Source organism: Miniopterus schreibersii, assembly GCF_964146895.1.
Source record: "Miniopterus schreibersii genome assembly, chromosome: 2".
In the NCBI taxonomy this organism is placed as follows: Eukaryota; Metazoa; Chordata; class Mammalia; order Chiroptera; family Miniopteridae; genus Miniopterus; species Miniopterus schreibersii.
Genome location: NC_138102.1, coordinates 156,613,252 through 156,628,166, shown reverse-complemented (window position 1 = coordinate 156,628,166; position 14,915 = coordinate 156,613,252). Strand labels below are relative to the sequence as shown.

The following is a 14,915-nucleotide window of genomic DNA, read 5'->3' as shown; positions in this document are numbered from 1 at the left end:
AAAGTATTAGATACTGGTTCTTTATGATATTACATATCAAGCACAACTCGGGTATTTTTTGCCATAAACTCCTACTAATACTTGCCTTGCAATCAGCCTCCAAATTCATTAAAAAGATCTGAGAAATGTAATATTTAAATATGCCAACATAAAATTATAAAGGTAAGTTGTTTAACCTAAAAAAAAGTTGTAAAAGTAGAGAAATCTCTTCCTCTAAAACCAGAACATAGTAAGTCTGCCTACTGATCTTTCAGGTAGTCCCCTAATTTACACTCACAGAAACACATGAACGCACACACATAAAGTTAAATTTCATGAATTGATATGCCAGCTTTTAAAATTTAGAATACATTTTGCCACACAAAGAAAACAGAGTTATGAAAGATATTTAGGATTATGATAGACCCTATATTGCTGTGATTATAAAGGAATCCAAACCTAACCACCATTCATAGATATTGCTTTAAATTCACCGAGTTCAACATGGACTGCAAGGAGCACACTTTAGCTGAGGCTACTATGCCAGGTCACTACAGGGCACAGAACTGCTGAGGAGAGAGGGTCCCAAGAATCTCTCGTGACAAGCTTGTAGATGCCCTAAACATAGCAGAAATGGTTCCCAGGACACCCAACTGTAACTGAAAGGGTCTTCAGTGTCTCCAAAACAGAGTAATGTTAATTCAGGTAGTGGTTGAATTTCTTGATATGGTTGAATGTTCTTTTTTGTTGTTGATTTATGATAATTTTTTCCTTTTTAAAAACTATTTTAATTTTTCAATTATTGTTGACATTGAGTGACAGACTGTTCTTATGTAAGTTGTTCACAACAAATCAGACTCAGGTCAGGGCCTACTTTTACTCACCCATCCTTTCACTCTCTTATCCCTTTATTCATTTAATAAACATTTATTGAGCCCCTGCCACATACAGGCCCTGTGCTTACTATAAATATGAAGTCTATCAAGATATTCTTGCCCTCGAGATCATAATTTAGTGTTTAAGGTAAGAAAAAATTAAACAGAATGATATGAGCATAGTAGAGAAATACCTGGTTTAGTCTGAAGATAAGGGGAGAATTTTGTGGATGTAAAATTTAAGTCTTGAGCCCTGGCTGGTGTGGCTCAGTTGGTTGAGCATTGTCCTGTACACCGAGAGGTTGCAGGTTTGATTCCCCATCTGGGCACATGCCAGGGTTGTGGGCTCCATCCCTGGTAGGAGGCAGCGTTCAGGAGGCAGCCAATCGATGTTTCTCTTTCTCTCTCCCTCTCTTGTCCTCTTTCTCTCTCTCTCTCTCTCTCTCTCTCTAAAAATCAACAGAAACATATTTTTTAAGAAGTTAAGTCTGGAAAGATGAGAAGAAGTTAGGGTGAATAAGGAGGACCAGAGGAAGGGAATTTCACAATGACAGAATAGCAAGTGGAGCCTCATAGAGGCCTAACATGAACCTTCCCCTGTTAAAACCAAAAAGGAAAATACATTGCTTTATTTTCTATTAGGAAAGTAATGTGTATTCAGAAATCATTTGCTGAAAATTAAAATAATGCAGAAGTATAAAGAGAATTTTTAAAATCGCAGATAAAATACCACCATCCTACCTTTCTCACATTCCCTTCCCCACTACCAAGACAGCCACTGTTTGGTGACTAGGCATTCAGATTTTTTTCTATGCATTCACAAGTATTTTTCCCCTCACAAAAGCAGAATCCTATTGCAAATACAGTTTTATAACTTTTAGAAACAATATCTTAAAAATACATCTTAGGTATCTTTCTCTATAAAATATATAGGTTCTGATAAGGGGTTAATATCCAAAACACATAAAGAATCATATAGCTCAGTAGCAAAAAAACCCCAAAACAATCTGATTTTAAAAAATGGGCAAAGGATCTGAACAGACATTTTTCCAGAGAAGATATACAGATGGGAAACAGGCACATGAAATGGTGTTCAACATCACTAATCATCCAGGAAATGCAACCCAAAACCGCAATGAGACATCACCTCACCTGTTAGAATGACTATTATCAAAAATAAAAGAAATAACAAGTGGTGGAGAAAAGGGAACCTCTGTGCACCGGTAGTAGGGATGTACGTTAGTGCGGACACAATGAAAACAGTGAAGTTTCCCCTCCAAAGTTACATATAGAACTACCATATGATCTAGCAATTCCACTTTGGGGTATTTATTTGAAAGAAAAGAAACATGAACTCAAAGAGCTATCTGCACCTCCATGCTTACTGCAGTATTATTTACAATAGCCAAGACATGGGAGCAGCCTAAGAGTCCATTCACAGATGAATGGATAAAAGCTCACAGGTTAAGAGTATACGCAACGACTCTCTACTGTAAGAGATGATAGGCCTTGAGAAAAATATGTAACTGCACTGTTTGGAATTATAATAAATTCACATGCACATTTTTTAATATAAAAGAATTTTTAAAAATAACAGAACTATAATAAATCATCACTGCATGAGGTTGCTTTAACTGAGATATATGTGCATATAGTATCTCAGTTAAAAAACTGTTTTAGCCATGTAAATTCAATCTCTCAAATTATGTATTTTCAAATATATGTATGTATTTTCTATTATTCCCCAATTTAAAAAGAAATAATGTAAAATACTAATTATAATCAAGGAACTTCAGGGGAGACGTTATCCAATATTTTTATCAGATCAAGACCAAACATTTTTAGATATTATTTTCATACAATGATTTTGATACCTTTTAATTCGTTCTTTGTTTTAATGAATTGCCAATCACAAATCCTGCCAAATTGGAAGTTAATGGGTTGGGGGGGGGGGTTACTGCATAGTTAAAAAATATTAAGTCCAGGGCCCATTTACTCATCCCCTCCCCCACCCCCATTTAGAAATCAGTATGCACTTCCACTGACATCTTATCAGCTAAAGCAAACCACATAATCACACTTAACTTAAAGAGGGGGAGGAGTGTAATTGCCCCAAATGTCCAGGAAAAAGAAGAGAACTGGAAGTACTGATGCTAATAAAGCCAGCATGCTACCTGAGAGGTAAACTAAACTTTTATTTTAAAAGCTATCGAATTGCTAAAAAAAAAAACATTTTTAAGTGACAAAGCTTTGAAGAAGAACAAATCCCTTACTTCCCACCTCTCTACAATATCAGCTATATCCATGTTTCTGGGTTCTCCTCTCCTCATGCCTTTCTAATTTTCACAAGGTTGCAATCATTCTCTAAATGCTATTCTTTGTACTATCATGTTATGTCCATTTTCTATATACTATAGAATCTTTATAATTTTTTATTCTGATGTAATATTTAAAATGGAATTTTCAATTAACTATGTTCTTAGAATATCTAATGATTCCTATTCTGATTTGAAATTTGTATTTACTCTAATGCTTAATGCTTACCTGTGTTTAAAGAAAATAAATCATGATCCAGGAGATGGAGGTTCGATTCCCGGTCAGGGCACATGCCCAGGTTGCAGGCTCAATCCCTGTGAGGGGCATTCAGGGGGGAGCCAATCACTGACTTTCTCTTTTTTTAAATATATCTTTATTGATTTCAGAGAAAGGAAAGGAGAGGGAGAGAGAGAGATAGAAACATCAATGATGAGAGAGTCATTGATCGGCTGCCTCCTGCACGCCCCCGACTGGGGATCGAGCCCACAACTCGGGCATGTGCCCTGACCAGGAATCGAACTCCGATCACCTGGATCCTAGGTGGATGCTCAACCGCTGAGCCACGGCCGGCCGGGCACTGACTTTCTCATCATTGATATTTCTCTCTCTCTCCCTTCCTCTCTCTGAAATCAATAAAGGTGTATTTTTTAAAAAGAAAGAAGAAAATAAAAGAAACCAATAAACAAATACACTTCATGTCTTATGCACTTCTAGGAAATCCAGCTATTTTTGGTCTTTCCTAAAATGCAAATTGTTTATGGCCAGGCAAAAAGGCTGTTTAATCCTGAGAACCTATTACTAAATTCTAAAGACACAACTTATTCTAACATAATAAGTAAGTAGCTTAAAGATCCTAGAAATAGAAAAAAGAGCAGAAACCTAAAGAAATATTACTCAATATGTTATTATATCTAAAGGTGTCAAGTTTTAAGAGAGGAGTACAATAGTTTAAAAAAACCTAATTTTTACTTTATAAAATTCCTTCTTACAAATCAAAGGCTGAGGCCCAGCTGGTGTGGCTCAGTGCTTGAGGATCAACCTATGACTGATCCAGGAAATCAAGTTTTGATTCCTGGTCAGGGCACATGCCCAGGTTGCAGGCTTGATCCCCAGTAGGGGGTGTGCAGGAGGCAGCTGATCAATGACCCTCATCACTGATGTTTCTACCTCTCTCTCCCTCTCCCTTCCTCTCTCTGAAATCAATAAAGACATAAATAAATAAAAAATCAAAAGCTGAGGAAGTAACAGTAATGGAAGATAGCCCCTCAGTTTGTGGAATTATTTACTGCAATGTCCCATTTAATGTCCAGTTCGCTATGTGAGTTTGAAATATAACAAATACACAAAAAGTGAGTTTGAAATACAATAAACACGCAAAAATTAAATGGCTTCAAAGCTTTTCAGGAGTGTTCCTAAAATAAAAATGAGCAATTCCAATGCTGAACTTTAGAATGTTGAAGCAACAGGCTCAGTTATGAATAGTGACTAGTAATAGAAAGCAAGGAAAAAAAATACACATTCAAAATTAGGTCATTGGCAAGAAAGTAGCTTTCAGACAGTTTCTAGTTGTTTGGGGGGGGTGGGAATCTTGAGAATGCTTCAGGGGAATCTAATAACACTTGTTACATAAAGAAAAAATGTATATATTTAAATGTGTCTTACCATTTTTACTACAATATCAACTTGTTCTTCAACCTTTATTTCTTCCTCCTGAACTGTGCTAGACTCATTTTCTGGTTGTTTATACTCTTCTTGGATCTCTTTGCTGACTGCTGCTTCTACATTCTTCACTTCATCTTGGACAGAGGGAGATACCAAGGGAATATGTACTTGTGATAGTGTTGGAACAGGGGGCAGTGGCGAGACATGATCATAGTGAGTATGTAGGAGCCGTAGAGCAATGTCACTTGTGGCTAATATCCTTGGAATTTCAAATCCAACTTGTATTTCAGAGCATCTGATACTTCTGTGCCTGTTGATAGTTGATTTTTACAAACAAGGATGAGGCCAAGGAAACACTAGAACTGTTGTGAATTTATACCTAAGCAGTATTCTCTCCACTTTAATTTCAACATAGTTTTGAATCCCATCCCTTACTTGCTTTCTTTGCAGGATTTTGACCCAGTTGCTAATGTTATCGTTCTCAAAACACACTCTTGGGATCCGTAACCCAATACTCTGCTCCATCACTGGCAGCTCCTTCTCTGTTTCCTCTGTATGGCCTTCTTCCTAACTGTCCCTTAAATGTTGACATAACTCAGCTCTCCATCCCAGGCCCCTTTCCTCTCCATCTGCATAAGTTCCTTGGAAATTATTTCTATGGCTTTGATTATTAAAGTTCGTAAGAGTCTATGATTCCCCAAGAGTTAAGAACTATTGAATTATTTAATGACTTCCAAAAATATATCTCACTCAGATTTCTCTTAAGTCCTTCAGACAGTTGCACTTTGATATTTCATAGGTACTTCAAAACAACAAGTCCATCCCTAAAACCCCCCTCACGATCACCATAAAAATAAAACAGAATTTCTTCTGCCTCCACTACTCATTATCTTAGTAAATGGACCACCTAATTATCTTTTTAGACCTGGGTAGTTAATGCAGGGCTATTCATTCTCCTTTTATTCTTTTAAAATCACACAGATATTCATTCCCTTCACTCTTCTGTATATAACATATCTCATAATAAAAAGATTAAACTACTACATTGTCTCTAATTTAGATTTAAAACAGAGTATTTTGTAGCAAATGCAATGTAGAAAATACTTTACTCCTTCCTTTTACCAAATATCAAAAATAAAGGTCCAGTTTCTTCCATTGTAATATGACTAGTCTTTTCAGAGCTGAGACCAGAGCCTACTCACTTTATTCCAGGAATTTTTTCTTAAAACTTACGGCCATACTAACATAATTAATTTGAAATATTTGAGATCAAGCAGCAACCAAGTGATCATGAATTTATCATTACCACTATCATTGCTTAGAAAGCTGTTACTTTGTTAAAAGTAATTATATCACTTAAGTATCTACAAAATAATAAATATGAAAGTGTTATTTTTTGGAAAGTATTATTTTTAACAGTTCACAAAGATACTTTTTTTTTTTTAAGTTTGAGATTGCCATGTAAAAAGCACCTACCACTTCTACTTTTGAGGGAAAGGAAGGTTAAGTGGTGAAGAGAAAGGAAAGACCTGAAATTTATTCAGCCTACGTTTATACTAGACACCATGCCATGACATTTATATGCATTAATATTTATTCCTCAACCCAGTCCTATTAAGTAATATATTCATCACTGTGCTGTTGATATACTAAAGCTCAGCAAGGCTATGCAACTTGCCTAGGATAAATGGCAGGTCTATGATTCAAAACCCCATTCGTCTGACTTCTTAACATGGGTTTTTCCAAGGATGCCACGCTGTGATTCAACAGGCCTGTGCCTGGCCACCATGACATGACTCTAATGTCTTTCAACCTACAGTATCACCCACCGGAATACCTTGGATTCTTCTTGAGGTTTGCCCACACATATAGGATAACATTTTCATCTTGAATGACTTTTTCCATATTTCCAGTGTCCAGATCTGCTAAAGTACTAGCTTGCTATAAGAGAAAAAGAAAACATTATAAAAGATCAGAGGTCTCATAAATTACACAACTTAGATAACGTTATTTCATCACTTAGGTGTTGGATTCCCTTCATTACTTAAAAAGAGTTATTTGGGTAAAAATAAGGTTCAGTCAAAATGACAAAGAATTGCTTAAAAATTCTCAAAATGATACAAACATATTTACTTAATTAAATGTGCTTCTCCTTTTCCACTCAGCTTCTCTTAAGGTGTCTAAGGATTAAAGTTACTCCTATATGCCCAGGTAGCACGTGTAGATTACTATTATGTTACCCTTTTGCATTTTAACACTATCGTGACTTTTCATTTTAACTATACATATGCTACTTTATCTGTACCTTATTAAAACGTAGATTATGTTACTGCAAGTTTGCCTGTTTCTGAACATATCAAGGTTAGAAAAGAAAATATCCAGTTTATAAAATCCAGATGAGTTGTGTATTTTACTAGTCCAATACTTGGTATCCAACATTAAACATACAATTTAAGATTACTCTTAATTTTTTTTTAATAAAGACTAACATAGCTTGATTCCTATTGCTCAAGAAATTCTCTCTCTCAAGGGGCTTAAATAAGTTAATATGTATTTGGTCGCTATAATGTAAAAAAGTAAAAGTATTGGGGATTAATTTATTGCTTTTTTTAAAAAAGTGGCCATCCCTGCCCCTACTTGCTTTTTCTTACAATATAAATCAGTTGCAAAATTATAATATGAATATTATTGCTAACAATAAAGTTGGTAAAGTTTAAGCCTTCTTTTCAGTTCTTAGTAATTTGAACATATTTTATCAAGGCTAAACCAAGGCTAGGACTGTTTTCTAGACGAAAGGAAATAAGAGACAAAATAGCCAAAAGCAATATGTGACCTTAGATTATTTTCTGATTAAAAAAAGTGAGAAAAAAACAGCTATAGAAGATATTCATGGGATATTAGGGAAATTTTAACTATGGACTGGATATTAGAATATATTATAGAATTTTTATTAATTTTTTATGTATAATAATGGTTTTATGGTTATTTGGATATTATCATTAGTGCTAAGATATTCAGAAAAATAGAGTGACTACAATAATTTTAATGCTGTATCAACTGATTTATCTAGAGCACATATCTAATACATGTTTTATGAATTTATTTTCATAGTGATCCCGGTAAAACTTAGCAAGTATAACAAAGAAAACTAGATTTTGGCTATACTGATGCTTTATTTCTTCAAAAATAAAATGTTTATTAAATATTTTCAATATGGATAAATATATATGCCTTAAATTATTCCACTGATTTTTTCATAACCTTTTAATTCTTAGGGGGAAAAAAAGAAACTGGATTTTTTTATTATATAGCATAAAATTTTAACCCTTATAAAAGTTAATCATAACATATAAGCAAGACGCCCACTTACTCTGAGGAGTAGTTCTGTGGCTGTGTTAAACTTAAGATGAAGGAGCTCCTGAAGTTCCAGAATTGACCCTTGGTACTGCACTATATTTTTATCTTGCAAATCATATGGCGGAGTTTCCAATAAAATTATTTTCAATTTATCAATTAACTATAAAGCAAAAGGATAAAGATATAAAGTAAAAACTGACTACAAAAGTAAATCAGTCTGACAAATAGTCAAAAGGGTAAAAGGGGGATGTTCTACCATTTTTTAATCAAAGAAAGCATCTTATTGTCAGTAAAATAAGTACAGAAAAGAATTTTTATATTATTTAAGAGCACGGAAAAATAGAATATTTCCCCCCAAAACTCCGTTATAAGGATTCTCAACCACGTGTAACAGAGCTTCCATTACTTAGGACAGTGGAACAGGAAGCACAACAACACAGCAGGGAGAAGGAGAGGAAGGTTAGTAACATTTACTGAGTGCTTACGATGTGCTCTGAAGAGACAGAGCAGCATAAGAACGAGGCGCGGCAGGGTTGTTGCAATCATCAGACCGGGAATTTAAAACAACTGTGATTAATATAATACGCCAAGGGCTCTGTGGATAAAGTAGACAGCATGCAAGAACAGGTGGATAATGTAAGCAGAGATGGAAATCCTACGAAAGAACCAAAGAGAAATCCTGGAGATCAAAACACTGTGACGCAGTGAAGAATGCCTCCGGTGGGCTCCTTCCTACACTGAACTCAGCCGAGGGAAGAATCTCTGAGCTGGGACGGCAGCAAGATGGCGCGTAGGTCACAGCTGCGCCCGCCGCCTCCCGCAACCACGTCAACATTACAACTAAAATACAGAACCACCGGCACTCAGAGCCTCCTGAGATCTGGATGAACAGAAGCCCCACAACCAGGGACCTGAGGAAGCACCGAGAGCAGTAGGACGAGCGGAGACGCGGGCGGATCGGGGCTGAATCCCGGAGACGCGGCCGCGGGCCCACACCCGGTGCCGCCGGTTAAACCCGGGAGGGAATCTCGGTGGTGGAGGTTTCCCGGAGGAGTGAAGGGTCCCAGCCCCACAGCAGGCCCCCTGCCCAGGGCTCCAGGGCTGGGAAGAGACGTCCCCACAACTTCAGGCTGTGAACCAGCGGAGACTGTGGCTGAGGGTCGCGGAGGCTGCGAGAGCCCCAGCAGCTCCTCTTAAGGGCCCGGCACGGACTCACTCGGACGCTCCCTCTGAGCCCAGCGCCGGGCAGCAGCCTGAAAGGACCCGGGACACTCGGGGGGAACTAACCTGCCTGAGATCCGGGCGAGAGCTGGAGGGGCGGCTTCCTCCCAGGCAGAAGGGCTGGCAGAAGCCATTGCTCCTTTGGCGAGTCCTCCCCGCACACAGCCCGCAGGCAGGCGCCATGTATGAATCGCCAGCACCTGACTCACACCTTTGGCCCCGCCCCATGATTCCTGGAGGCCCCGCCCCTCCCCACCTGCAGGCTCGTCCAGGCCATTTCCAGGGGCTTTTCTGTGCAAGTAGCCTCTCGAGCCTCATGCTTAGGACTTCCCTAAAATCTCTTAAACAAGCAGCAGCGGGCCCCATAGGGCTTGATAAGTGGCCCCAGGCCTGGCACTAGCGGCAGCTGCACTGGCTCATAGCTTGGCCTCTCCTGGACACCACTAAGCCCAGCACAAGTAGCAGCCAACTACGGTTTGCTGTGTAGCTCATGCTGGGTGGCCCTGGGCAAGGCACTGACACAGGCTGACTTGGCACCTCCCGGGAGGCCCCAGAGACAGTGCACCTGGTGGTCAGACTCGACCACACTGGATTACAACCCTGCCACATCCACGAGTGACACACTCAAGGGGCGCACTTGGTGAACACCAAAGCTCCACTGAAGTAAATCCTGCTCCATAGGGGTGTCTCCAGCACAGCAGCTCTCTGGCTGTAGTTGCAGCTGGTCCTCACAGCTGATTGGCCTGGGGGACAATTCCTCCCAATGACGCCAACAGCAACCAAGGCTCAACTACAACAGGACAGTGCTCACAGCCCACACAGGGGAGCACCTAGGAGGCCCAGCTCAGGTGACTGGGGAGGCTGAGCCACTGGACCCTACAGGACACCTACTCCACAAAGCCACTCTACCAATTCCAGGAGATATAGCAGCTCTACCTAATACATAGAAACACAAACCAAGAAGCAGCCAAAATGCGGAGGCAAAGAAACACGTCACAAAGGAAAGAACAGAAGAAATCTCTAGAAGAGGAACTAAATGAAATAGATCCAAGCAAGCTAACAGATACAGAGTTCAGAATTTTGCTAATAAGGATGCTCAAGTATATTATTATGAAAACAACTGAGAAAATCAATGACATAATAAAGTACCAATTTGAAATGAAGGCTACATGAACTGAAATGAAGAATAATTTACAGGGAATCAACAGTAGAGTAGAGGACGCTGAGAATCAAATCAGCAATTTGAAACATGAGGAAACAAAAAACACCCAACCAGAAGAGCAAAAAGAAAAAATAATCCAGAAGTATGAAGATAGTATCAGGAGCCTCTGGGACAACTTAAAGAGGCCCAACATTCATATTACTGCGTGCCAGAAGGGGGAAAACAAGAGTAAGAAATTGAAAACCTATTTGTAAAAATAATTACAGAAAACTTCCCCTACCTGGAGAAAGAAATAGACTTACAAGTCCAGGAAGCACAGAGGGTCCCAAACAACGAGGAACTCAAAGAGGATCACAGCAAGACACATCATAATTAAAATGCCAAAGGTTAAAGACAAAGAGAGAATCTTCAAAGCAGCAAGGGAAAAGCAGTTAGTTACCTACAAGGGAGCACCCATACGACTGTCAGCTGATTTCTCAATAGAAAGTTTGCAGGCCAGAAGGGAGTGGCAAGAAATATTCAAAGTGATGAAAAACATGGAACTACAACCCAGATTACTCTACCTGGCAAAGCTATCATTTAGAACTGAAGGTCAGATAAAGAGCTTCCCAGATAAGAAAAAGCTAAAGGAGTTCATCACCACCAGAGCAGCACTACAGGAAAAGGTGAAGGGTCTTCTTTAAGAAGAAGCTAATGAGCCCGGCCGGGTGTGGCTCAGCGGTTGAGCATCGACCTGGGATCCATGGGTTCGATTCCCGGTCAGGGCACATGCCTGGGTTGTGGGCTCGATCAATGACTCTCTCATCATTGATGTTTCTATCTCTCCCTCTCCCTCTCCTTTCCTCTCTCTGAAATCAATAAAGATTTTTTTTAAAAAAAGAAGCTAATGAACAAAAGAATCTGACGAACTAAATAGATCCAGAGACATTGATGCATGTAACAGATGATCGTATTTCAGAAGGAAGAGGGAAGGGGGGTGGAGGGTGGGGGAAGAGATTAACCAAAGAAGTTATATGCATATATGCATAACCCATGGACACAGTCAATAATGGGGTGAAGTCCTGGGGAAGGGGTGGGAGCGAAGTGGAGGAGGTCAATTGGGGGGGGAGGATGGGACACCTGTAATACTTTCAACAATAAAGATTTTTTTAAAAATCTCTGAGCTGGAGGATATATCAATAGAATCCTAGAAAAAACAAAAAGCAAAGGAAGCAAAGGCTGAAACAAAAACAGAAAGGAATATTCAAGGACTATGGGACAATGCCTAAGGATAGTTCCCACACAATGGGAATACTGGAAGGAGAAAAAAGAAAGGAACAGAAGGAATATTTGAAATAATAATGACTAAGAATTCCCCCAAATTAATGTCAGAGGCCAAACCACAGATCCACGATGCTCAGAGAACACCAAGCAGGATAAATGCTCCCCCAAAACTACACTTAGGCATACCATTTTCAAACTATAGCTAATCAAAGATAAATTTAAAAACCCCAATGGAAGCCAGAGGGGAAAAAAATCTTACCTTTAGAGGCACAAAGAATTACATCCAACTGCTCAGAAACCATGCAAGCAAGAAGAGAATGGAGAGATATTTACAGTGTTGGGAGAAAGTGAGGCACAACATGATCAAGGAACAACTAGTAAGTTGCAGAGTTTAGCCTAGAACACTGACACAGATAATAATTAGAAGACTTCTAAGAGAGGCAACACAGTACTGCAGGGTAGTGTGGACTCAAGCCAAAAGCTAGATTCAGTTCTAGATGCCTCTTACAATCAGTGTGATCTTGGGCAAGTTAGTTACCATCTCTGTGCCTCAACTTCTTTGTCTGTGAAATGGGAATAATGGTGCCTACCTCACAGGGTTACTTTGAAAATTCAGCAAGTGGCTATTTCAAAAGCCTGGCACGGTAAGCATTATCTTGGAGCTTGTCAAATCCTGTTCTCATCTTCCCTACTATTTATTACTTATAATCCCACATGCCGCATTCATCAAGGAAGATGCCAGCTCTCGCCCATCACTGGTGGACTCCAGCACTACCTCCCACAGCGCCCCTGCTAGTGGCAGAGCGCCAGGCTCTTGGCCCAGCACTGTGCCACGGCGGCCTCCCCGGTGGAGCGCCCGTGCAATGGCAGGCACACTGGCTGATGAATCCACTGGTGTGCACCGCCTCACAGTGGGGGGGGGGCTCTTTGGAGCCGCTGGAAAGTCAGAGACCCATCTAAGTTCTCACAGGGGACTGGAAGCAAGCTGCAATGTGTATTTCTTCATATGTAAGGGAATCTCATTGGCTTGCTGTCCGGACCCAGTTAGGCCGCGTGCTGTGTGCTTCCCAGAGTCTGGAGCTGCTGCATTTCACAGCGACACGGAGGAGAGGTACCCACGGTGACACGCGCACAGGCACGCTGAGGAAGTAGAACAGAAAGCGCCAAGGAGCGCAGGACCGAGAGGGGCGGGTTCCTTTCAGTGGCTGACACCACGCAGGTGTGTCTAAGTGCGGGTTTCTTTCTTCTACCCTAACTTGGCATCTGTTGTATTTCTTGAACCGGAGGGTTCATATCTTTCCCCAGTTCTGAAACGCTGTCAGCCGTATCCCTTTGGCTGCTGCCCCTCCCTCGTTCTCCTGGCACGCCTTTTCGATACACTGTTAGTCCTTCTTGCTCTGTCATACATATATGTTAGCTGTTCTTTCGTATTTTCCATCTCTTTATCTCTCTGCTGTATTCTGGTAAATTTGTCCAGTCCCACCACTGACTCACTCCTCATTGAGAATTCTCACTGGAGACATTTTTGTTTTTCCTTCATTAAGCTAAAGATGAGCCAAACAGGTTCCTATCACCTCTCTTTGCAGAGGAGGTTTTTCCCCCTATTATCCACAATACCTTTTTTTTTCTTTCAATATGTTTTTATTGATTTCAGAGCGAGAAAGGGAGAGGGAGGGAAAGAGAAACATCAGTGATGAGAGTCCTTGATCGGCTGCCTCCTGCACGCCCCCGACCGGGGATCGAGCCTGCAGTGCCTTTTTGAGGCTCCCAGCAATATAGGGAGTCTCCGACCCATTTGTCACCTGTGTGTAACCGAGGCTTTGCCTCTGATGGCCCTTGAAACCAAGGCTAAGCCACCAGGGGTTAACAGGTACTTTCTGGGCAACCACTGACTTCTATACTTGCCCACTTTTCTAAATTGTTTTATGACCTCCAAGATTTTCTTTCCCTTACTTCCTTTTGAACTAGGCAATGGACTGAAATGTATTAGAAATTTTTTTCTGGCATTTTTAAGTGCACCATAAAGTGGTAGCTGTTCAGGCTAGTCTGTCCGTCCCATCTGCAGAAACAGAGCGTTAAGATATTCTCATTCACCTTTGTACTTCTACTGCCCGAACAAGGAGGTGCCCAGCACACAGTTAATGATAAAGCATGTGCCCTGCATCACCGAACAGCGAAGTGCCAGCTGAGGGTAAAATTATGCGCTGTCCCCCAAGTCATTTACATAAGTGAACGCAGCTCAGTGTTTTCGCTTGAATTAGACACACATACAGTTAATATTTCACACTCATGTTACGTTGGCCTCCTCTAAGGTATCAAGAGGGTTTTAGGAATAAAAAGAAAATTAGCAAATGTTTTTCTCCATAAACAAGAAAGCAGTGGTGTTATTAATTGGCAGCTATCATATTTACTTAATTTATTTCTATTTTTGGAATCAACTTGTAATTTAAATAATTTAAAATTATGGAGTAACGCTAAAGTACTTACATGTAGCACTAGTTTACTCTTTGCAATGACTTCCTCAAAGGACTCATTTGTTTCCTCTTTCCACAAGCTAATGAAAGTATTAATTTCTTGGGCTATTAAAGGGTCCGGACTCCCATCACACCCAGTGTAGTGTTGCCACTGTAGAATACAAATGTTTGCAGGTTCACACTGATGAAATTTAGCCACAGGTTAATTTACTTCTTGTTCAAGTAGGAGTTCTCATACCTAGTTTTCCCAGTTTAGGCTAAAAACACATCAAGTAACCAGTTACTTGAGTTATCTTAAAATAACCAAGTTCCTCTTCAGCAAAATAAGTTATAAGCATCAATAACTCAAAAAATACATCTTTATTGTCATATTTTAATTTTTAAAACAGTATATGAGTTGGTTTTCTTTTGCTTTCCTCTCTGACCATATATAGCTCCTATATTTACAAGAGCCAATACTTGGGCTACTTTATACTTCTCAAATTATTACTAATTGTTAATCGCCATTAGCATTTTAGTATGAGCCCTTCCACTCATTTTGTAGTCTATGCAAATTCTACATTTGTAATCATATTGGACTTACAATTCTTTTGCTTAAAATTATAC

General features: G+C 39.8%; 1 protein-coding gene across 2 annotated transcripts in view; it reads right to left on the bottom strand.

Moving 5' to 3' along the window:
* DNAI7 (dynein axonemal intermediate chain 7) overlaps nucleotides 1-14,915 on the bottom strand; it is a 52,218-nt gene that overhangs the window by 20,331 nt on the left and 16,972 nt on the right. For both annotated transcript variants that reach the window (XM_081129369.1, XM_081129370.1), the window contains 4 exons: nucleotides 14,323-14,460; nucleotides 8,203-8,349; nucleotides 6,670-6,773; nucleotides 4,833-5,142 (listed from right to left, as the gene is read on the bottom strand). In XM_081129369.1, coding sequence (XP_080985495.1) covers nucleotides 4,833-5,142; nucleotides 6,670-6,773; nucleotides 8,203-8,349; nucleotides 14,323-14,460 — 699 coding nt within the window. The remainder of the gene's footprint in view (nucleotides 1-4,832; nucleotides 5,143-6,669; nucleotides 6,774-8,202; nucleotides 8,350-14,322; nucleotides 14,461-14,915) is intronic.